Here is a 24,312-nt window from a genome sequence, read left to right as displayed (position 1 = left end):
GAGCATAGTTTGATGACCTACAACTAGTCAGATTTGGCTTCATTCATGTACTCTAGGGCTTCTTCCCGGTTTGCGCTGCCTGTGCTGGCTGGCATGTATCTGGATGAGAAAACCAGGAACTGTGGCCGGCTCCATGTTTCTGATGACGGATAACCGGAGATGGACATCATCTCCTCACAGACAAAAAAAAAAATATGACATGTTCATAGAGTAATATTCAAGAATGCAATCACGTGGGAACACATGGGTTTATTGCTGTTCTATTTGTATGATCATTGCTTGTTCCCACTTCTGCCATCATCTAGTCAATGATACTAAAGAATTTCAGAAGTTTATCGATTCACATTAACTTATTTTAGTGTCGCCGCCAGTGCTTATTTGTTTGTTTACTTATTATGCAAGTGCTAAACATCGCCTGTCAGATAAATTTCCCAATCTATGAAGGAATGTCTTGTACAGTTTATACTCAAGACAATAGCAGCAGCGGCGGCGGTGGGCACACAAGAATACAGGGTCATTAGAAAGTTTTGGGTCATGGCCAAAACTAAGAACACCGTGGAATAAAAGTTCCCCAAAATGCAAGTAGAGGCTCTTCTTATATACAGCTAGAAATAGATGGTAGAACAGCCAACTAGTTGAGGTACCGCCTGCAGCTTCTTGATCTGCAAAAGCAGGGGATCCTCTCGCCCTCGTCTTCCTGGTTGAAGTGGTAATCGTACGTGATTTCCTCGCCTGGATTAATATGGCGCTCCGAGAAGAACACTACCTGTTAGACAACGGCGATTCTGAGCTTATAACACTTGGGACTCGTAAGAATATGTATCCTATAGTAGTGTTTTATGTTTGACATAGGTTGAGCTTGACAGAGCAGTAGAATAAAGAGAGGCATATGAGCTTTGGTCTAAAGATCTACAGGGCAAAAGGATAGCCTTTGCAAGAAAAATAAATACATATGAAGAGAGGTGTGTACCTTCTTCTCGTTCCTGACAGAAATTATCTTTGCGACACAGTTTGGCTGATCCAACAAAAGATCAAAAAAAGGATGTGTCAGAAATACTCATCGCAACTGGTTCAGAATACATGGATATGTGTAACTTATTACCAGGCATGAGTGGTTGATGAATCTTGCAATCCCACCCTTGCGGGTGGCATCGATAATATGTTCCTTGTCAATCTTGAAGAAGTAACACACGCTCTTATACTGCTGTCGTTTCCCCGAGTGGTACTCGAGCTCTCTCTTGTCAGCGACACGCTGCCCAACAATTTCACCCACGTACTCTATGACCTGTAATATTTTGGTGCAGATCTATGAGGTCATCTGCTAAGCTGCTACATCAGTACATGTTATACTGAAAGGGAAAGGAGATGATTTATATGCTGACTAATTACCAAGGAGCCGCGTGGTATATACTCTCCTGTGTAGAGGCCAAGTCCATGTATGCCAGATTTATAAACTACCAAATGCTTCCATCCTTTTAACTGCAAATCACAGAACGAGTGTCATACCAGCTGACACAGCAATATGCAGCGAACTTTGACATCTCTCTGTAGGATACACAACAATATACAATATCGAATATAATTAACTGCATTGTAATACAAGATTACTGAAAGCAGCACCTGTCTTCTTATGCAAGGCTTTGATCCATTTATGCGTAGCCAAGCATCTATCTGCTCTTGGGGAACGCTGCACTCATTACTCTTCACTCGAGGTTCCTTGTAATTAGAACCATAACAGCCTTCGCCCTTTCTGCCTTTAAAACCCTGTTCCACAAGAGCAAATTTTAGTTATATGTATTCACTTTTTTGGACAATAAATAAGCTCCCACCAAATTACCTCTGTACGTGCACATGTCCATCCATTGCTTCTTAAGCATTTATTCTCAGGATTAACGCGATGAGAATGATCAATTGTAGCGTGATTCACGCATCGCCCATAAAAACCAAGTTGTTCATTATGCTCACCTTCTGGATCACTTTGCAACAGACCCTGTTGAGGTATCACAAGCAATAATGATTTGATAAAAGCACACACACCACTAAGGCAATAGTAAACATGAACATCAAAATGTATCTCTATATTGAGTTGTTGATCAATCATCGGATCTCCATGCATTAAGTTTATCTTTTCTGCAATCAACATCACGTGTATACACACAAAAAAGGAACCGACTGCAACTTTTTCAAAAATAAAACTGAAATAGAACTACACAAGGAACAGAAAATGACAATTGTCTTAATATTATCTAGGGCAAAGCATCCTTTAGATTGGTTCTAACCCACAGTGCAGAATATACCTTATGAGCATGCAATAAGTCAATGTGTTGAGAACATGTAAGCTGCTCTTAACGAAAAAAGCTTACCCTTTGATGTGCGCACCAAGGATGAAAGATCACTGAACAATTTATATCACGGCACATCATAAATGAGCCCCCAGTTCTGTTACAAATTGAGCATGCCTGATGGCAAAAGAAATGCAACAATCAAGGCAACGAAAAGTATGTCAGATGCTACAAAGTATTGCATCTGAGGTAATATTGTGTGACCAATAATAAGATGAGGAACTAAATGGTCTAGGTCAGATCACTGAGGGTGCTTTTAATTTGCATGTAAACAATGATTATCAAAGAAATCATCATAAGAATATGCATGTAGAGAACTTACATTATTTATCTTGCCAGGTAAAGCACCTGATATATCAAAAGCATTCATTGTGGTAGAATTTGGGCATTTTGCACCAGGTGTCCACAACCCACAAACCACATGAATCCACTGCATCGTCTTTGGACCAAGTAAACTTGAGTTGTGGTTTGCGGTCCATGAGCATCTGACAGTGTTATCCTCATGCGCACTACCTATCGACTTCTGCTTATCCACAGCAGGTATACTTCCCAAGCTTCTTGATTTTGAAGCATAAAATGAATTATGTTTCACATTTTTATCTGACCATGTTGTAACTCTTAGACCTTTCAGCGAACTTCTCAGAATTTTTTGGGCATTCAATGCCCGTGTCATAGCTCCACCTCCATAACCACATATAACACAAACCTGGAAAGAAAACACAATGGGAGACCAGTAAGTAACACTTGTTATACTTATGCCACAGAAATAATCATAGAATACTAAAGAAAAAATATCATGCAGGAAATTAAGCTCATTAAATACCACCATGAATAGATATCTTAAGGCATACAGCGACTTTATATCTCTCTCTTCCATTAGCATACTACTGGTAGATGATTACAAGGTTTATTGACAGATTTTTTTTTTAATGAAGGCTATCACCTGTAACCCACCTCCTAGGAGGCTTGTAAACTTGTTTCCCCCTATCTTTTCAATGAAATGAAACGCAAAGAGTCCTTTGCGTTTTCTCAACAAAAAAAAAATTAATGAAGTGAGTTCCAGATACTGGACGAATAAGGGCTGATTGGCCTTTAACAGAACCACAAATCAGAAAATGTGCTGTCTGTAAAAAAATCAGAAAATACTAAAAACAAATGGCATGGATGAAAATTAAGATCATTAAACAACACCATGGACAGATATCCTTAGGCATACAGTGACTGCGTCTCTTTTCCAGTACCATACTACTAGTAGATGCTTAAAGGTTTATCATCTAACAAGTTCTGTTAATGTGGTGAGATCATCGGTTCATCACCTAATTACGGTTTAACAGATAACCCCAAATCCACAGCTGATGTAAATACCTTTTGTAATGGAATGGCAAATATCCTTACATCTGGCATCCATGCATAGTACTGTATGATCACTTTTAGTGGAAGAACTATCAGCTGCTTTGTAATTAAGATTCATGCTCTCCCAAACAAATGAACAATGTGCATCATCCTGAACCAGCTAAATGGCTTTCATGGTTACATTGTCTAATGAAAGTCAGATTAGATAAAGACTGAGGCAACTCCTTAGAAAGCAAACAGATTCCCTTCTAAGGAGCGGTGATTTAAGATCATTAGATAATAATAAACAAAGAGCCTAAAGTGCTTAATTAGTGATTAGAAGATGAACTAACGAAGCCCTTCCAGAAATTTGCGTATATCACAATAGTTTGGGATGTAAATCACCAAACCGATGCGTGTACCGATACATTAAGCGAAAGATGTACTAAATACACAAATGAAAAAAAATTGGAAGTGAATTTGCTTACAATGTCCTGGGTATTGGCCTTGGCCATGGCCTTGCAGGGTCTACAGAACCATTGACCTCTTGGAACTTTTAGAACACCATAGCAAGCTTGGTGCACCTACACAAGATGCACCTATGTAAATATGCAGTAGTATACAAGTACAAAAAATAGTATGACAGACTTTGATATTGCAGTTGCTGCACTCCATCAATTGATTGCAAGGCTCCAGGTATGGAATTCGACAAACACAACATGAATCATCTGAGCTAAGCCTTTCTTTGTGCCTGTGCATTTTGCAAGATATTAAGAACTTTCTTAGGTCAGAAAGTAAATTATCTGCCATTTTCTTTGAAAACTAAAAATCACATCTAGTCGAACTACAACCTTCCAACATACACTTCTAAGGCTAGAAGTCCACAAGGACTGCATGCTGATCCATTTGCAGATTCTTCACACCTCTTAATCATGTTAAGAGATACACTTGATCTTCGGTTCTTAAATCCTGTATATGGTTGGTATAATATGTCAGTGAAACAAGATTCCTTTAGCTCATGCAGAAATTAAGCAGATCAGTAACCATGCATGTTTATAGTTATTAGTATCTTTGTCACGTGTTGTGAGAAGGGAAATTTATTTTCCCGACCTATATCTTTGTCACATGGTGAACCTCATTAAAATCAATGACATCACAGCTTCAAATAGATACTAAAAATGGCTAAACACATTGGCATGTAGACAAATACTGTTGATATTATGAAATAAACTAATTGAACGATACATAACCAATACGCTATGGTCATCCATGTTCTACCTGAAAGCTGATTTGTCTCTACATCTGTTAGGCCTACAGGCTCACCTTCTCCAAGATCTGAAATGAAAAGTATTTTCACGTTTCTGATTTTATAAAGATAACACTGTCGGTACTAGTTGAGATGTGTCCAGAAATATACCAATGGAGGGTCGTTTGCAGTCGGGCTCAACGTGTGGCCTCAAGGCATTAGACAAATGCCTATCCTTTCTAGAACTCTGCATTCCATCTTCAGTATGTGGACTGTAGTTTCGATTACCAAAAGAATATTTTCCTACAGAACGAACTGCACTCTTTTCCTCACAAGAGTGGATATTTTCTGTCTTGCAGGAGGGTTTGACAGCATGGCATCTCTTAGCTTTTTTAAGAATCAGATTAAGTGGAACAATTTTAGGAAACTTCCGATTATCATTTGTTATCCCCGTAGCAATTAAGCTAGCATCAACATGGGGACCCCCACTACAAGCATCTTCACTGTTAGGTTTATTTACCATACAGTTCAGAGACACATATTTAGGCAGTTTGCGAACAAACACTCGGCTCCCTTCCTGCTGCTGTTTTGTTCTAACCAGGGTATCCAAATCATTTACTTGCCTTTTTTCATCAGAGGAACTTAATTCTCCAACCATAATGCCCTCGTTGTCTAACTTCTTATCACCTTTCAAAATTTTGTGATGGCTGTGAGGCCGTTTCACAGGTTTATTTCGTTGCATGGTAGTATGCTTCCGTTGGATTTTAGACACCCTGCAAGAATATGAACTAGCCTCACTCTGTGGCCGAGGGTCTCTATTCCGGGATGACTGCAAAGTAACTTTCCTACTAGAATCATCTGATTCTGAATGTTCTGCATGGCTGTGAGGCCGTTTCATGGGCTTATTTCGTTGGATGGTAGTATTTTTCCGTTTGATTTTTGACACCCTGCAAGAATCTGAACTAGCCTCATTCTGTGGTTGAGAGTCTGCATTTTGGGATGACCGCAAACTAATTTTCCTAGTAGAATCATCTGATTCTGAATGTTCTGCGGGGATGTGAGGCCGTTTCACAGGCTTATTTCGTTGCATGGCAGTATATTTTCGTTTGATTTTTGACACCCTGCAAGAATCTGAACTAGCCTCATTCTGTGGTTGAGGATCTCCATTTTGGGATGACTGCAAAGTAATTTTCCTAGTATAATCATCTGATTCTGAATGTTCTGCCGCACACTCCAATCTTCTTGATTTCTTTGTTGCTTCAGAAAGTTGTTTCTTCTCATTTCCTTTGAGTGCACCTCCGTCAGAAATCTCATTACATTTTCTCTTTACTTTAGAAGTGTCCAAGTGAAACCTAGAGGAACTGTTTAGGGACTTTTCACAGCCTGTAATGGTAGGCACATAGCTTGAAGAAGAACTCTTTTCAGTTCTCGATCCTTCATCAAACACAAGTTTTTCACGTTCAACGCCATATTGATCCACACATGAGGAAATATTGTTCCATTCAGGTGATACTGAAAACTTCGTAACCACAGCGCTGGAGGACCCAGAGGAGAAACCAGGCTTTAGTTGTTCTTTACATACTCTAGGACCTCTACAGGAGCCCTTTTTCTCATTTCCAGCTATATAAGGACAGATGACCTTGGCCACTGATTCTTCTGATACATTCTTCAGTCTCTCCGATATAGGAATGCAAGGCTGGATTGTTGTTTTATTAGATACATCTTTCAAGGAAGATGTTTGATCATTGCTTGAGTAGTGGCATCTTAACTTTTCACTCTCTCCTAATGTGCAGCATCTTGAAGGCAGTTGTGCATCGTGCTTGGAATTTTGTACATTACTACCATTTTGGTCAATTCCGCCATTGCAGTGCTTTGTAAAGCCACAACCTGCCAAGCATTTTGGGACTACAGAGCAGCAACAGACTTCTGCTTCTTTCTTATTAAGTGCATCAAGCAGAGGGTATTTGGTCAAACTGTTCGTTGTATGTCCCATAGAACTGCAATGAATAAAAGAATGTGAAAGCAAAGCATGGAGGTAGCGGCACAAGCACATTTTTTGATAGTTATGAAATATATATGGCATACGGTAGAGAAAAGAACCACAAGTATATATTACATTTGTTCTGATCTGCTATAAGAAAAATAAGTGCAGGTAATCAAAGAATAAATAAAGAGTAACACGGAATAGGTGCACGCACAAAGAAGAATTAGTGTATTATAGAGAACTATATTAAAATAAATGAAAGAGTTGCATACATTTCTGAGTGGTAACACCTCTTCTCCATTAAGGAAAATGATATAATTGGTCGTAAAATGCAAAAAAAAAAGTGAAAAAGTGAGAAAACATGATAAATAATGCATGCTATCATAGCCGGAAGGGGAAACGGAAGACATAGAGCCTCTGCACGTTCTGTTTCTAAATGATATAATCATGTGTGTGCGTGTGTAGTAAATATACAAGAAAAGGCAGGCCAACAAATGAACAGGTTAATCCGGTAATACCTAATCCAAGTTTTGCTCAGAGCAAAAGATATAGTACCAATAACATGAATACTCTGCTAAAATCACGATGGAAGTAAACTATTTGTCAATTTTATAGTGAAGAATTCGTGATGCAATGTTGACAACCAGAACTTGGGAAAAGAAAAGGAATTGATAAAAAAAATACCTTCTGTAATGAAGCCCATCAAGGGGGCATTCAAGGCAAGAGGACTGCAACATATGTTCTCTAGAACATAACGATGACCTTGGCATGAAAGAGGAGCATGTGCAAAGTTTATCTAGCCCTGAATAAGTAAGAAAGTATACCACTGAAGCAAGACAAGGCAACATTCAACAGAAAACAAAAAGATCACAACGCAGCATTCCTTATGAAGAAACCCACCTGCAATGGCAGGTTTGTGGATTGGTGCACCATCATTAGAAAAATGAGGGTGGCCAAAGTCACCGGCTCTAAAACCAAGTTTAGAAACATCTTCTTGGACTTTGTAACAGCATCGATGTATTGATTTTCCTGTTTGATCAATTCCAAAACTAGGTAGAAAATTCCTAGATGAAGAACAAGAAGTTGCACAATGGCAGATGATTTCAGAAACTCTCAAACTTTTGTGTGTGCATAAGTGATCTACACACTCAAAAGTACCGTGTCCCCTGGCCTGCACAAAATGGTTGGAGCATCAATATTTTTGAAAACATAAACAACCATGTCGGTGCTTGGTTATGGTGCTGGTGGTTACAGTTTACTTATGATGTGTTATGCGTGTAGATGCAAGACCAACTCACCAATTTATCATGTAGACAGGGAGCCCCAGTCTCCACATGTGCATTCTGATGGGATATGCCCACATGATTGCAACTCCCGCAATTTGTAGGACACAAAACCCCTGCACAAATTTTGGAGATTCCAGCATTAGGTTGCCTAGGAAGCACATATGACCCGCAGTCACTATGTACTAAAGGTCCCTGACTATTTGCAAGAGGTGAAACGTTTGAAACATATGCACTGGGTGCCATTGAAAGAGATCCGCCAACTGAACTCCTTTTAGTATGAATACTGGTAGAGGCCAACTTGGAATTATTACCATTAACCCTCGGCTCAACTTGTCTACTTGCAATTTTTGAATGATTAGAACTATATGCACCATCCAAAGGCTTAGGAAGGTTATGCTCACTGTTGTTGAGAATATCATCGATGGCTTCACTATTTCTCTCAAGATGTGAAAGAAACACCGAGATAAATGAATTCTTGGCTGCATCATCTGTAAGCTTGCCACCTTCAGAACAACTGATGCCAGTAGCAACTTCGATTGATTGTTTGTTAATTCCTGTACCAAGAGGTAGTTTAGTATGCTCCCCTATACTTTTGTTGACCTTGATTGTTTGCCTTGGACAGGGATCTGCACCAAAAGGTTTATACTATTATGCGTTACCAAAGGGGGAAAACGCTCACACGCAATGCGCATAAGGATCAAATCAGATGTTTCTTCTACGTGTTCTGAAACATAGTAAATTACTTTGGTTATTCATCAATATTAATTTCTTGCCATGTCTATCAATTGCACACTTCAGCACTACCCAAAGTCCCAAACAATCTTTGCATGGCTAAGCATACACAAAAGTACAGATGCCGGATTACTAGTTATTGCAGGTAGATTCCACCTTGAATGACAATTGACAGAAAAATGGTGAAAGAAGAGCATAATGAGAGACAAACTCACTTTGACTTATCAGTGGCAGATGTGACTGAGGTTTCTGAAAATCAATTGCTGTTGACTGCACGGACGGAAATAGGGAAGTCAGAGATTGATGATAAAATGATTGCCCAAGCTTCAATTCAGTGTTTGAAGCAGTGCCCAAACTATCTTGGAGTATTTTGTTGGGGAAAGTAGGCCTTTGTACCCTACTACTGTAGCTCAAAACCCCTGCAGGTCTTGGAGCTGGATTGCGAAAAGAGACATCAAAGTTTTTCTCCAAAAGATTTGCATAATTATGTGCAAAATGATTTCCATCATAGTGTCCGCCCGTGCTTGCTGTAAAATATGGGCCTCCAGTTGGCCTGCTAAAATGGTTTAGGTTCACTGCATCAACCGTGTGTTTTTTAGCAAGCCCTAGATTTATTCCGGAACTCTGAGGTAAAGCATAATTCTTTGTAAAAGATGTGGACACATCAGCACTCCTGCAATATGTTTCATCTCGTTTATTCACCATCTTCTCAACAGTAGTGCACTCTCTCCCCTTACTGTGCAGATCATTGGAGTAACTTGTTCGGTTCATAGGTCCAGTGCTTTTTCCATATCCACTGAATAACCCAACGTTTTCCATACTACTGTTTCCCGTACGGAGACTTTTCAGCTTGTATCCCACTGGAGAATAATCTATACACATCCATTCTGGCCAGTCCCACTTAGTGTCAGTAACATATGCTCCAACCTAGATGAAAACAAAAGGGAAAAAATGTCATGGTAGTTCTGTGCACATGTTTGAAGTAAACGACTAAAGGTTGCTCATAACTATCATGAAATGCTGGACTGCACATCTGAGGAAAATATATAAAAAAATCACTTATTTATTGCTGCTAAAGTGCATCATCGGTGACTAATCATTCTGTAATTCACATTGAAGTGTATGCTTACACCACAATCATTATTCCAACGCATGTTTGATTTGACTCCTCTGCATCCCTTAGGACACAGAATCACATGACACTGTGATACAACATAGCCTAGAAATGTTTTTGTTAATTCATGGTCAAGCCACACTTTAATTTATTTATTTGAACTGGATCCGATAATCTAATACTTACCCCTACACAGTATTTGAACCAATGTGCAATACTCATCCCATTTTCCATGAGGACAATTTCACCAGCCTTTTCAGCAGGCCCCCCTGCATGCTACATCAACAAATGTGCACTTCTATCAATAGGAAAAAATCCACAAAGGCAGGCATATGGATAATTGAATACTCCAACAATTAGGACAACAATCCTGTAATACCTCACAGAACTTAGCTACAGACATCCTCAACTGATGACAGGAGCAAAGTATCCCAAAAAGCCCAGCTTCACCCATGAAGAACTCTCCACCTGTTCAAATGCCAATGCAGTTTCAGAAGAACTTTACTGAAAGAAGAATATACTATGTTTAGCGCCATATTAGTTTTGGCAGCAGGATCAAGAGATCGGAAAAGATATCCAACTAATAATCGATCCCAGTTTTCTCATTTGCACTAAATTACTGCTAACCAAACGCTGATGTGGGGACATAGTGTTTAAAGATATCCCAGCTGTGAGTATTTAATCCTAAATGCCTCTGTATCAGTATGAGTGCTCCATAAATTGGGAAAATTTTAGCTAGTTATCAAAGGACACCTTCTAAACTTCTTTACGGTGACCCGATGCAGTAATGCTGTGATCATTTGCTCTACAAGCAAACCGGCATAGATATTTTCACCTGCCCATCAAACACAGTGTAGCGGCCAGATTTCCATTCGAGGCCATACCAGATAGTACAGGGGGTAAAAATTGCTTACTCTAAACAATCAAGCCATTAAATTACTACCTCCCCAACGACAAACCGGTAACCAAATTAGGTCGCAGATCAGTTGAACCCACCTACATTCAGGCAGGAGACCCGGATACGATCCCCAGGAACCGCAGGCTGACGGGGGCGAGGGGGCGGTTTGGGTGCCAACTTCTGCATCGCGCGCGCACCTGGATCTTCGAACTGCGCGGCGCCTCGGGTCGACACTCCTGCACATCGCAGTTGCGATAAACTCGTGAGACCCAAAATTAACCAGCATTTGTGCCCGGCATGTTGATTGACACTAGATCTCACTGCAAGTACAGAACCATACCATCAATGCCTGAACCCGAACCTTCTGCCGGCGAGGCGCCCTGCGCATTCGAGCTCTTGCTGTTCATGAACAGCGCCCCCAACGGCGACTGCTGCCCGACGCTGCTGCCGGCCGACAACCCGTGCCGCGGGTACCTGGGCAGCGGCAGCGGCGCTGCCCCCAGCGCAGTAGAATGAGGGCGAGCGAGGTCGAGGTTAGCAGCATTGCTCGCGCTGGGGCTGTGGAGCAGGGCCTTGAGGTCCGCCACATGGCTGCTGGCACGGGGGTAGCTGTAGCGGCTGCCCCCGGGCGGTTGGGGGAGCGGCGGGGTGGTGGCCGGCCCGGGTTTCGCGTTAGCGGGCTGCCCGGCGGACAGCGGGCTCCACGGGGTCGGGTTTGGGTTCAGCAGGAACCGGTCCGGCGTTGGCGTCGGCGTCGTGCGGGTCGGGGCCAGTCGGTCTGGCGTCGCCGCGGGGGTCGGCGGCGGTCGGTCCGGCCGCGGCGTGGGGTTTGGCGGCGATCTGTCGGCGGCGGCGGTGGGGGCGGCGAGAGGGCGCGGGTGGTAGCGCGGATTCGTGCCGTCCATCTGAACGAGCCGAGCGGCACAGAAGTAAATGGGAATGTGAGTGAGCGTCTGTCTGCGTCGTTAACCCCTGGCATTCCGCGCTAGAACGAAAAAATCCCCCATTTCCGCCCGGAGGGAAGGGAATGCGGGCGGCGGCCGCCTGGTGCGTACCTGTCTCGGCGGCGGCGGCGGCGCGAGGGCGGCGGAGGGTTGCTGCTGCGGCGGCGGTGGCGGCCACCGCGCGGGCCACGCGCCGCCGTCCATGGCGCCGCGTGGGAGCCCCCGGCCACGGGAGGAGGAGGAGGAGCGCGCGGCGGCTGGGCGAGTGGCGGACGGATGCGGCGCCGGCGCGGGTGGGAGGATCGAGGAGAGTGGTGGCAGTAATGGTGGTGCGGGGAGCAGAGGGCGCAGGAGAGCAGAGGGCGAGTGGCGAGTGGGGACGAGGCGCTTTTGGTGCGGACGAGTCAAGTCGGAGTCGCACGAATCCATCAATGCCTCGTCTCCTTCCCTGTCCGAATCTAGTCCACTCGCCAGGGATCTTGAAGAATTATGACGTGCTTTGGTTGATGTGTTGCTTGTTCATGAATTGATCAACATTGGCTAAAAAATGAACAGATTTTACAATGGGACATTGGCATGCTAAAAAAAAATCACCAACTATTTACAAACTTGATGATATGATGAAGCATGCATGTGGTCAAAAAAAAAATCACCAACTTTTTCACCATAGCCAGTAAATTGGTAAGGTATAGTTTGGTCACAACCAAACACACCCTTTATGCCAGATATATTTTAGGCCCCGAAATGTTTTCGATGGTGTATTCCTCTAAACTCGACCGTTGCATCTCCCTGCTTAAGGGCTTTCGCTGACATGAAACCTATTCTGTCAAGTTGCGCAAGGATTCCGTCTGTAACTTGAAACGATGGGTTTTTTATTTCCATGAGTTGCAAGCTACAATCTTGGCCGTTGCATGCTGGCACATAGGAAGCTTGGAATGATGCTGACATAATTGGAATAGTTGGCTCCGGGGATCGGGCTCACACGTCCTGTTGGTTGTCGGTAGGTAGCTCGAGCCATTATGGCGTGCCGGCCAGGGTTTAGACCTAGAATCGCCCCTTTCGGAGGCTTTCTTCCAAGATGGAATAATAGCTTATGAGTTTTCACTACATGCATTTTAGTTGAGATTAGATCATGCTTCTGTTTTCCCTAACTTTCTACTCCACTTCAATTGAGATTATACATCTGATCCAGAGAAACGCCTTGCTCTATGTAGTAACCGTGCAATTTGTTTAGATATAAATCGGTTACCTGTTAAGACTTGTTGATTTTTGCAAGAATGTGGTTTGCAATGTTCTATTTTCTTATGATGCCTACATTGATTTATTTTCCTATGATGTCGGAGAACTATCTTGATATGACTTCGAGTTTGTCATAACTCCTTTTAAAACGGTTGCTTCACTCCGTCTTATTGGTAGACTCAACTGGATTTTGTATTTTATCACTTCTATCTATATGCTTCGTAGCTGCATCACCAGAACTCTTGGGGAGCCAAGTATGATACAAACAGTAAGGGTCGAACCAACTGAAAGATGCAGCATTGGATCCATAGTACTAAATCTCTTCAGAATTATTACATCATACAAATCAAACATTTATGTTTTCGCCGTTGATATATACGCACAGACAAGGCGGGTAAGAAAACAGGCACAAGTTCATAGGGAGAAATCAATGAGTTACACCTGACAATTTAGGAGTGATACTACATGCAGACACCACCTCCAGTGCAACACTGCAAATTACTCTTTCTTTGGCATGGCAGCTAGCCTAGTATACATCCGCGCCATGGACTGGTAGCCTCTGATATCGCCTGAGCGCAGGAGGTTACCTATGATTACAGGAAAAAGGAAGTCAGAAACAGCATCATGATGCAATTAAATCAATATTATGGCATGTTGCTTTAAGCAGCATGCGGAATTAGCAGAAATTGATTTTGGGGAATCTAAAACACTAATGCTTTAAACATCAAGAGTTGTGCAAGCAGATAGAGCAACCGCCTACTGATTCTTTAGCTCCAAATCTTGCCTAACATACCAGATGTGTTAAAAGTTGGTAATATTTTGAAACCTAATATCTACCACCTCAGTCTAGAGGCAATACAAAGAGTCACATCATGACGCAGCTGGATCCTTGAAGGTGGCGATGTTTTCATGCATTATAACTTGACGTACAGTGAGAACATAAACACCAATCAGCTCAGCAGCAGAAAATAATGAGTAATGCGGTAAGAAGGAATTCATGAGTATGATATGAAGTTACCTGAGTCACAGTTAAGTGGGCTATCCGCTTCCGGATGGGCCATCAAAGCAATAATGGCTCTGCAAACAGATTGTAGGGTCCACGCAGGGCTCCATGCATTCTTCAATATATCCAGGCATATTTCACCTGTCTAGAAACATAAACAATAAAAGAAAAATTGAGAAAATAGAAAATGCCGCATACTTTGGGTTTTACAATAGGTACGAGTACTGTGTTCGCACAAATGAGCGCATAGTGTATTTATGTGGTACAGGATATCTCAACAATATGAACAAAGCAAGGAATGGTATCAAACGAGATTATATTTGCAGAACATGCATTCAGTTTGTCATCGGAAAATTCAATAATAGGAACCAAGATCAGTATTTCACCTAACTGCGACAAGGTCAAAAACTCAAATCCATATGCCTTAGGAAAAGAGTGTAACTGAAAGAAGGCAATGTAGAAGTAACCTTGAAGTGAACATTTGGGTGGAAAATTTTGGTCAGGAAGCGGACTTGTGGAGGCAGTAGAGGATACTGCTCAGGAATTGAGAATGCAAGTTGAAATACACCACCTTCAAAAGGCGTCTCCGATGGGCCCTAACAACATATACAGTAAGAACCAGCATCAGTACAAAGCTGATAATGCTTGTTCCTGCATCACCTTGAGGTAGAAACAAGCACCTTGATTATAGCAGTCCACTTGAATATGTTGGAATCATCGCAGATTAATTGGATATCTGGGTCAGCTGACTTTTCGCGCTGCACCTCCTTGTACTCCTTGAAGAGCCGAGCCCTAGATGCCTATGGATAGAAGACACTTTCAGAGTGTTTGCATTGCATGTTTAAAAACCCAGAAGGTGATTAATTGAGAACAGCTAGAAGCACATAACATCCTCTAAACCGAGACGCAGTAGTTACGATTGTGGCTGTTGAAATCAGCACTAAATCTGTTATATAAAGCAGCTGCATAGCCTGCCAAGTCTGTATCTAGTCACTAGGCAGCAATACCCTCTAGCCCTCTACCTAGCCAACTTATCCCTTGTAGCCCTGGCTAGTTGGTGATCACACACAAGGCGCTGGTCTGCCAGTCACCATCAGCCATCAGCCATGGTAGACATAATCTTCCAAGTAATCACCACTAACACTGTTACTGAAGTATAATCAAGTTAGATCATCCATCCATTGAGAACATTCACAACTGTAACCTGAAGCAATTTATGGTAGCTAGAATGACTGGCCAATCAGCGACCAACCCACTTCCTGTCCAATATGGATATGCGATACTGAACATAACATGCAGATATTAATGAGAATCACAAACAAACAAAAAAAGTATCTAAACTAGGGGTGACCGGATCCGGTTTTGCTGAAACTATCTTAAACTGTTAAAGGTGGTCTAAGTCAAAAAAATAAATAAATAACAGAGTACTAATTTCTGCACTTTATACTAACTAGAAATAACAAGGTTGGCAGCCAGGTTGAGGCCAACCCAGTTCTGAACACCGCTGGCCTAAACCATCCATTCAATGTGTCTAAATTCACCGCCTAACATACTTGGTCATGTCAAGTTACTACGTATGCAAGAGATAAGCTACTGAATGCTGAAACTAAACTGTGGGTGCTGCTGACCTGCATCTTCCCTGCTTACTGGATGATGACCACGAGCCTGATCTGACCCTGTCAAATGCAACCAAACAGAGACGAGAGGATGAATCAGAGAATTTCAGACTATGACAATGGAGCTGAAAAGGGGAAAACATCCGGTGACGTGAAGAGAAATCCGTCGCAATATTCCCTAGCGCGGGGCGGGTGGATCTAGATGAGGCGCGCCCGGAGATCGCTGGAAGAACCAAACAAGCAGGCCCGTACCTCGAGACACGATTGGTCAGAGATTGCGGGACGCGGTGGAGACGGCCGGGGACGATCTATGAGTAGAAGGGGAACGGCCGGCGACGCGCGCGAGAGGCAGGGGAGTAGCGGGGTCGAGGCTTCGGCGGCTGTAGCTGGTGGTGAGGTGCGGCACGCCGGCGGTCGCCGGATTCAGAGCCGCGGCGGTGTCGGGGTCCGGAGGAAAAGGGGAGAGAAACAGAGGTACGGCACGGACGGGAAAGAGGCACAAGACTGAACGAGTGGACACTGGAGGCTGGGTTCATTCGTCAAATTTTCTTCGAAGAAAAAAACAGAGTAGTTGCTGCTTATTATTATCCATATTTTTCTTCTTGAAAATACAATTTTGAATTTTGCTGATAGTAATCGCGGCTACGGAGTTATTACGAGTAATTGATTATACAAACCGAAGACGATTCGGGCTGAAAAAAATACTAGGAGCAACTACTTGAGTACTCTAGGTCAAAGCTCGAAGAGAATCACTAGCCGACGAAACTAAGCTTTGTAGTACATCATGCTCTCCAAGTTGATATGACCGCACCATGTTAACATGACATGTTGACCAATACAATCTAGGTGAAGAGGTGCAGGATGTGCTCTGCACACTTGTGCTCGATGCTTGGGTTCTCATGCAACGCGCCAACCAAGTTGCGATAGGCAACGGCAACTACAAGAGGAGCACCGGCGGCCGGGAAGAGCATGCCTTACACTTGAGTGTTGATGTAATCATGCATGCGCGCTCGAGCGGTCCTCGGCAACACAAAGAAAGAAGCCAGCATGTGCTCGTGTAACACGAATGTCGAGGAGTAGCGTTCATGTCGGTGATTATACGATCAAGCGTGGTGACATGGAGTTGTCTGGCAAGAAAATAACATGCATGAACTTCGACCAATAGATAGGTCGTGCCAGACGCCACGACGCACCATAAGCAGAGAGCCGTGGGAGCGCGTAGGAGAGAATCCAAGTTGGTGGATGAAGGAGGTGAGGCAAGTGTACCATGTCCACTCACAACTGGATTTGGTTAACTCCAAATATATACTCTGTACCCATACATAACCATTTTCATCGGCCTGCACTCTGTGATACTTGTCATGCAAATGGGGAGAGGATATGAACCATCATATAAATGAAGCCTTCCTCTTGTTAAAAGTATTTGAGCTGGCTTATATGAGCACTATAAGAAAATGTATGCTTCATGTCTGAAAACTTCAGTTTGTACAACTTTGTGAGCTAAAGCTAGGATAGATAGTCTACCAGCTACAAATACGATAAAACTGTGTGTAAGGAAGGAAATAGTAAGAATATTTGAATTTTAGGAGCTCAACCAACTAAAGGAGTAGCACTAGCACCCATCCATCCTTTTCAGTAAGCTTGGCTACTAATTCTGAAACAATAGCAACACATTTGCGCAGTGGCATACAAATATTGCACTCTGTATCGTTCATGAAGTGAACAGATGCACGGTGCATTTCATGTAAGACTTTTAACTACTTCATATCTACATCCCCATCTGCTTGCGCCTTCTGCCTCGACAGTGAACTGACAAGACCAAAAACTAACCTTATGCCCATACTTCACACATTGCATGCTTTGTAGTAACACTAACAGAAAATAAAATAAGCTTTGCTCACTGTCACTAACAAGAAATGTAAAATCATATAGGAAAATTCCTCAAAAGAGTTTAGAGGAAAAGAAGTAACAAGTAAGACAGGGAGTATACAAATGACAAAGCTTCCGCTAACGATGTCTGTGTTAGGCTAAAATCAGGGTGGAGAGAACTGTCTATATAGTTGCCTAGGTATATGATACGTCTCCGACGTATCGATAATTTCTTATGTTCCATGCCACATTATTGATGTTATCTACATGTTTTATGCACACTTTATGTCATATTCGTGCATTTTCTGGAACTAACCTATTAACAAGATGCCGAAGTGCCGATTCTGTGTTCTGTCTGTTTTTGGTTTCGTAAATCCTAGTAAGGAAATATTCTCGGAATTGGACGAAATCAAAGCCCAGGGGCCTATTTTTCCACGAAGCTTCCGAAGTCCGAAGACGAGACGAAGAGGGGCCACGGGGTGGCCAAACCCTAGGGCGGCGCGGCCCCACCCCCGGCCGCGCCGGCCTATGGTGTGGGCCCCCGTGCCGCCTCTTGACTTGCCCTTCCGCCTACTTAAAGCCTCCGTGACGAAACCCCCGCACCGAGAGCCACGATACGGAAAACCTTACCGAGACGCCGCCGCCGCCGATCCCATCTCGGGGATCCAGGAGATCGCCTCCGGCACCCTGCCGGAGAGGGGATTCATCTCCCGGAGGACTCTACACCGCCATGGTCGCCTCCGGAGTGATGAGTGAGTAGTTCACCCCTCGGACTATGGGTCCATAGCAGTAGCTAGATGGTTGTCTTCTCCTCATTGTGCTTCATTGTTGGATCTTGTGAGCTGCCTAACATGATCAAGATCATCTATCCGTAATTCTATATGTTGTGTTTGTCGGGATCCGATGGATAGAGAATACTATGTCATGTTAATTATCAAGTTATTATACATGTGTTGTTTATGATCTTGCATGCTCTCCGTTTCTAGTAGAGGCTCGGCCAAGTTTTTACTTTTAACTCCAAGAGGGAGTACTTATGCTCGATAGTGGGTTCATGCTCGCATTGACACCGGGACGATGACGAAAAGTTCTAAGGTTGTGTTGTGTCTGTTGCCACTAGGGATAAAACATTGGCGCTATGTCCGAGGATGTAGTTGTTGATTACATTACGCACCATACTTAATGCAATTGTCCGTTGTTTAGCAACTTAATACCGGAGGGGGTTCGGATGATAACCCGAAGGTGGACTTTTTAGGCATAGATGCAGTTGGATGGCGGTCTATGTACTTTGTCGTAATGCCCAATTAAATCTCACTATACTTATCATGTCATGTATGTGCATTGTTATGCCCTCTCTATTTGTCAATTGCCCGACCGTAATTTGTTCACCCAACATGCTTTTATTTTATGGGAGAGACACCTCTAGTGAACTGTGTACCCCGGTCCATTCTTTAATACTGAAATACAAATCTGCTTGCAATACTTGTTTTACTATTTTCTCTCGCAAACAATCATCTTCCACACAATACGGTTAATCCTTTGTTACGGCAAGCCGGTGAGATTGACAACCTCACTCTGTTTCGTTGGGGCAAAGTACTTTGGTTGTGTTGTGCAGGTTCCACGTTGGCGCCGGAATCTCCGGTGTTGCGCCGCACTACATCCCGCCGCCATCAACCTTCAACGTGCTTCTTGGCTCCTCCTGGTTCGATAAACCTTGGTTTCTTTTCGAGGGAAAACTTGCTGCTGTGCGCATCATACCTTCCTCTTGGGGTTGCCCAACGAACGTGTGAAATACACGCCATCAAGCTCTTTTTCCGGCGCCGTTGTCGGGGAGATCAAGACACGGCTGCAAGGGGAGTCTCCACTTCTCAATCTCTTTACTTTGTTTTTGTCTTGCTTTATTTTATTTACTACTTTGTTTGCTGCACTTATATCAAAATACAAAAAAATTAGTTGCTAGTTTTACTTTATTTGCTATCTTGTTCGCTATATCAAAAACACAAAAAAAATTAGTTTACTTGCATTTACTTTATCTAGTTTGTCTTATTTACTATTGCTAAAATGGCCAACCCTGAAAATACTAAGTTGTGTGACTTCACTAGCACAAATAATAATGATTTCTTATGCACACCTATTGCTCCACCTGCTACTACAGCAGAATTCTTTGAAATTAAACCTGCTTTACTAAATCTTGTTATGCGAGAGCAATTTTCAGTGTTACTTCGATGATGCTGCTTGCCCATCTCAATAATTTTGTTGAACTATGTGAAATGCAAAAGTATAAAGATGTAGATGGTGACATTATAAAATTAAAATTGTTCCCTTTCTCATTAAGAGGAAGAGCTAAAGATTGGTTGCTATCTCTGCCTAAGAATAGTATTGATTCCTGGACTAAATGCAAGGATGCTTTTATTGGTAGATATTATCCCCCTGCTAAAATTATATCTTTGAGGAGTAGCATAATGAATTTTAAACAATTGGATAATGAACATGTTGCTCAAGCTTGGGAAAGAATGAAATCTCCGGTTAAAAATTGCCCAACCCATGGATCGACTACTTGGATGATCATCCAAACCTTCTATGCAGGACTAAATTTTTCTTCGCGGAATTTATTGGATTCAGCTGCTGGAGGTACCTTTATGTCCATCACTCTTGGTGAAGCAACAAAGCTCCTTGATAATATGATGGTTAATTACTCTGAATGGCACACGGAAAGAGCTCCACAAGGTAAGAAGGTAAATTCCGTTGAAGAATCCTCTTCCTTGAATGATAAGGTTGATGCTATTATGTCTATGCTTGCGAATGATAGGACTAATGTTGATCCTAATAATGTTCCATTAGCTTCATTGGTTGCTCAAGAAGAACATGTTGATGTGAACTTCATTAAAAATAATAATTTCAACAACAATGCTTATCGGAACAATTCTAGTAATAACTATAGGCCATATCCTTATAATAATGGTAACGGTTATGCTAATTCTTATGGGAATTCTTACAACAATAATAGGAATACACCCCCTGGACTTGAAGCCATGCTTAAAGAATTTATTAGTACACAAACCTGCCTTTAACAAATCATGTTGAGGAAAAGCTCAATAAAATTGATATTCTTGTTTCTAGAGTTGATAGTCTTGCCTCTGATGTTGATCTTTTGAAATCGAAAGTTATGCCTAATAGGGATATTTAAAATAAAATTATTACTACAGCAAATGCCATCCAAGTTAGAATTAATGAGAATATAAGATTAATGGCTGAACTGCGTGCTAGGTGGGATAGAGAAGAAAATGAAAAACTAGCTAAAAAAGAAAATGTAACTAAAGTTTGGACTATTACCACCACTAGCAATGCTAATGATTCACATGTTGCTGCACCTCCTACTATCAATGGTAAAATAATTGGTGTTGGCAATGCTTCTACTCCTAGTGCAAAGCGCGCAAAACTACCTGAAACTGCTAAAACTGCTGAAACTGCTTGTGATAAAACTGCTGAAATTTTTTCCAACCTTGGGGATGATAATCCCATTGCTTTAGATTGTAATGATTTAGATTTTGATGATTGCCACATCTCTGAAGTTATAAAGTTCTTGCAAAAACTTGCTAAGAGTCCCAATGCTAGTGCTATAAATTTGGCTTTCACAAAACATATTACAAATGCTCTCATAAATGCTAGAGAAGAGAAACTAAAACTTGAAACTTCTATTCCTAGAAAGCTAGAGGATGGTTGGGAGCCCATCATTAAAATGAGAATCAAAGATTTTGATTGTAATGCCTTATGTGATCTTGGTGCAAGTATTTCGTTATGCCTCAAAAAGTCTATGATATGCTTGACTTGCCACCATTGAAGAATTGTTATTTGGATGTTAATCTCGCTAATAATGCTAAAAAGAAACCTTTGGGGAAAGTTGATAATGTTCATATTATGGTTAACAATAACCTTGTCCCCGTTGATTTTGTTGTCTTGGATATTGAATGCAATGCATCTTGCCCCATTATATTGGGAAGACCTTTTCTTCGAACCGTTGGTGCTACTATTGATATGAAGGAAGGTAATATTAAATATCAATTTCCTCTCAAGAAAGGTATGGAACACTTCCCTAGAAAGAGAATGAAGGTACCTTATGATTCTATTATTAGAACAAATTATGATGTTGATGCTTCATCTCTCGATGTTACTTGAGTTACACTTTCGCGCCTAGCTGAAAGGCGTTAAAGAAAAGCGCTTATGGGAGACAACCCATGTTTTTACTCCAGTATTTTTGTTTTATATTTGTGTCTTGGAAGTTGTTTACTACTGTAGCAACCTCTTCTTATCTTAGTTTTAAGTTTTGTTGTGCCAAGTAAAGTCTTTGATAGAAAAGTAAGTACTAGATTTGGATTACTCGCGCAGTTCCAGAATTCTTTGCTGTCACGAATCTGGGTCTATCTCCCTGTAGGTAGCTCAGAAAATTACGCCAATTCTACGAGCATGATCCTCGAGATATGTACGCAACTTTCATTCAATTTGAGCATTTTCGTTTGAGCAAGTCTGGTGGCCTAATAAAATCCATCTTTACGGACTGTTCTGTTTTGACAGCATTCTCGTCTTTTATTTCGCATTGCCTCTTTTGCTATGTTGGATGAATTTCTTTGATCCACTAATGTCCAGTAGCTTTATGCAATGTCCAGAAGTGTTAAGAATGATTGTGTCACCTCTGAACATGTGAATTTTTATTATACACTAACCCTCTAATGAGTTGTTTCGAGTTTGGTGTGGAGGAAGTTTTCAAGGATCAAGAGAGGAGTATGATGCAATATGATCAAGGAGAGTGAAAGCTCTAAGCTTGGGGATGCCCCGGTGGTTCACCCCTGCATATATTAAGAAGACTCAAGCGTCTAAGCTTGGGGATGCCCAAGGCATCCCCTTCTTCATCGACAACATTATCGAGTTCCTCCCCCGAAACTATATTTTTATTCGGCCACATCTTATGTACTTTGCTTGGAGCGTCGGTTCGTTTTTGTTTTTTTTGTTTTGTTTGAATAAAATGGATCCTAGCATTCACTTTATGGGAGAGAGACACGCTCCGTTGTTGCATATGGACAAATATGTCCTTAGGCTCTACTCATAGTATTCATGGCGAAGTTTCGCTTCGTTAAATTGTTATATGGTTGGAATTGGAAAATGATACCGATGGCGTGTATTTCACACGTTCGTTGGGCAACCCCAAGAGGAAGGTATGATGAGCACAAGCAGCAAGTTTTCCCTCGAGAAAGAAACCAAGGTTTATCGAACCGGGAGGAGCCAAGAAGCACGTTGAAGGTTGATGGCGGCGGGATGTAGTGTGGCGCAACACCGGAGATTCCGGCGCCAACGTGGAACCTGCACAACACAACCAAAGTACTTTGCCCCAACGAAACAGTGAGGTTGTCAATCTCACCGGCTTGCTGTAACAAAGGATTAACCGTATTGTGTGGAAGATGATTGTTTGCAGAGAAAACAGTAAAAACACGTATTGCAGTAGATTGTATTTCAGTAAAGAGAATTGGACCGGGGTCCACAGTTCACTAGAGGTGTCTCTCCCATAAGACGAACAGCATGTTGGGTGAACAAATTACAGTTGGGCAATTGACAAATAAAGAGAGCATGACAATGCACATACATATCATGATGAGTATAGTGAGATTTAATTGGGCATTACGACAAAGTACATAGACCGCCCGACAAGGGATTAACTTATCAATGCCTATGGATTGTAGGCTAGGGTTTAGTTAGAAGTAGAGGGCAAGTAGATCTCGAAGGTTTCAGCCGAAAAGTACTCGACGATTATGAAAACTAGGGTTTGCAGACAATGATTCGATGATTTTCTCGTCCCTCGACTCCCCCTTTATATAAGAGGTGGAGCCGAGGGTTTCGTTTTGTACAAGTTACAGAGTCCGGGACGGTTTCTAACTCATCCCGCCAGATTTACAAACAACACTTCTTATTACAACTCTACTTTCCTTAACATATCTTGGGCTCTCGAACCTTCTTATTCTTCGGGTAATGGGCATTCGATAAACCCCGGGTACTATCTTTGGCAGGCCCATTTGGGATGCCTATGTCAGTAGCCCCCGAGATTTTGCTTGAATCGTAGAATCAGGGAAAATCTCCACTGCTTATTCTTATTCCACAATGTAAACCTTTCTATATTTCTTTATATAAATTTCTATATTGTACAGGGATATTGGTAGTTGGGGCTAGTTCATCTGACGGATCAGGTACTAGTTAACTGCTCTAGTGGCAATCCGCAAAAACCTACTTCAAGATCACGTCCCTGGACATGATCTCGGATACTGGTGCAAACTTCGACAGGTGCCGCTTAAGGTCTTACCATTCTGTCGAGTCCCAGTCAAATTTATCGAGTACCTAACGCGTCCGTTAGGATTTTTCTTCGTATCTGTTGACACGGATAAAAGTAGCAGAGCGCAGTCTTCGGCGATGCCACGCCCAGCAGAATAGATCTGGGGTCTTACCTTCGCAAATTTGCGGCATTCAGAAATTGATCGCAACTTTGGCGTTCTGAGAATATATTGTCGAGTGCTTTTCCGGCTGTTGGAATGGCACATTTTATCGAGTTAAATATGACTTATATTAATCTCCCGATGGGAGTATATGTAGAGTTAACTCGAAATATACTCTCTTGATGTTCTATCTTTCTTTCTTTTTCCTTTTTATATTTCATCGGGCACGCGAAC

General features: G+C 42.1%; 2 protein-coding genes across 3 annotated transcripts; both read right to left on the bottom strand.

The window, feature by feature from the left end:
* Positions 1 to 416: 416 nt before the first annotated feature.
* Positions 417 to 11,120, bottom strand: LOC124651948. 2 transcript variants are annotated; one of them, XM_047190965.1, is made up of 20 exons: positions 11,033 to 11,120; positions 10,416 to 10,504; positions 10,223 to 10,312; positions 9,138 to 9,849; positions 8,203 to 8,816; positions 7,805 to 8,075; positions 7,589 to 7,706; positions 5,092 to 6,917; positions 4,953 to 5,009; positions 4,526 to 4,643; positions 4,323 to 4,425; positions 4,163 to 4,258; positions 2,665 to 3,048; positions 2,364 to 2,459; positions 1,838 to 1,990; positions 1,621 to 1,764; positions 1,390 to 1,479; positions 1,103 to 1,285; positions 971 to 1,015; positions 417 to 766 (listed from the first exon to the last, which is right to left on the bottom strand). In XM_047190965.1, the coding sequence occupies exons 1-20, from the start codon at positions 11,118 to 11,120 to the stop codon at positions 632 to 634; spliced, it is 5,412 nt and encodes a 1,803-aa protein (XP_047046921.1). In that variant the 3' UTR covers positions 417 to 631. The 2 variants fall into 2 exon arrangements, with proteins under 2 accessions (XP_047046921.1, XP_047046922.1); XM_047190966.1 differs by having other exon boundaries at positions 4,538 to 4,643.
* A 2,266-nt stretch (positions 11,121 to 13,386) lies between these two features.
* On the bottom strand, positions 13,387 to 16,101 carry LOC124652799 (protein PEROXIN-4). Its single transcript, XM_047191841.1, has 6 exons — positions 15,989 to 16,101; positions 15,749 to 15,796; positions 14,801 to 14,920; positions 14,588 to 14,716; positions 14,136 to 14,265; positions 13,387 to 13,704 (listed from the first exon to the last, which is right to left on the bottom strand). Exons 2-6 carry the CDS (start codon positions 15,752 to 15,754, stop codon positions 13,616 to 13,618), a joined length of 474 nt encoding a protein of 157 aa, XP_047047797.1. The 5' UTR covers positions 15,755 to 15,796; positions 15,989 to 16,101; the 3' UTR covers positions 13,387 to 13,615.
* Positions 16,102 to 24,312: the final 8,211 nt, after the last annotated feature.

The sequence above is a fragment of the Lolium rigidum genome, chromosome 5, assembly GCF_022539505.1.
Source record: "Lolium rigidum isolate FL_2022 chromosome 5, APGP_CSIRO_Lrig_0.1, whole genome shotgun sequence".
In the NCBI taxonomy this organism is placed as follows: domain Eukaryota; kingdom Viridiplantae; phylum Streptophyta; class Magnoliopsida; order Poales; family Poaceae; genus Lolium; species Lolium rigidum.
This window is presented reverse-complemented; position numbering and strand designations above follow the sequence as displayed.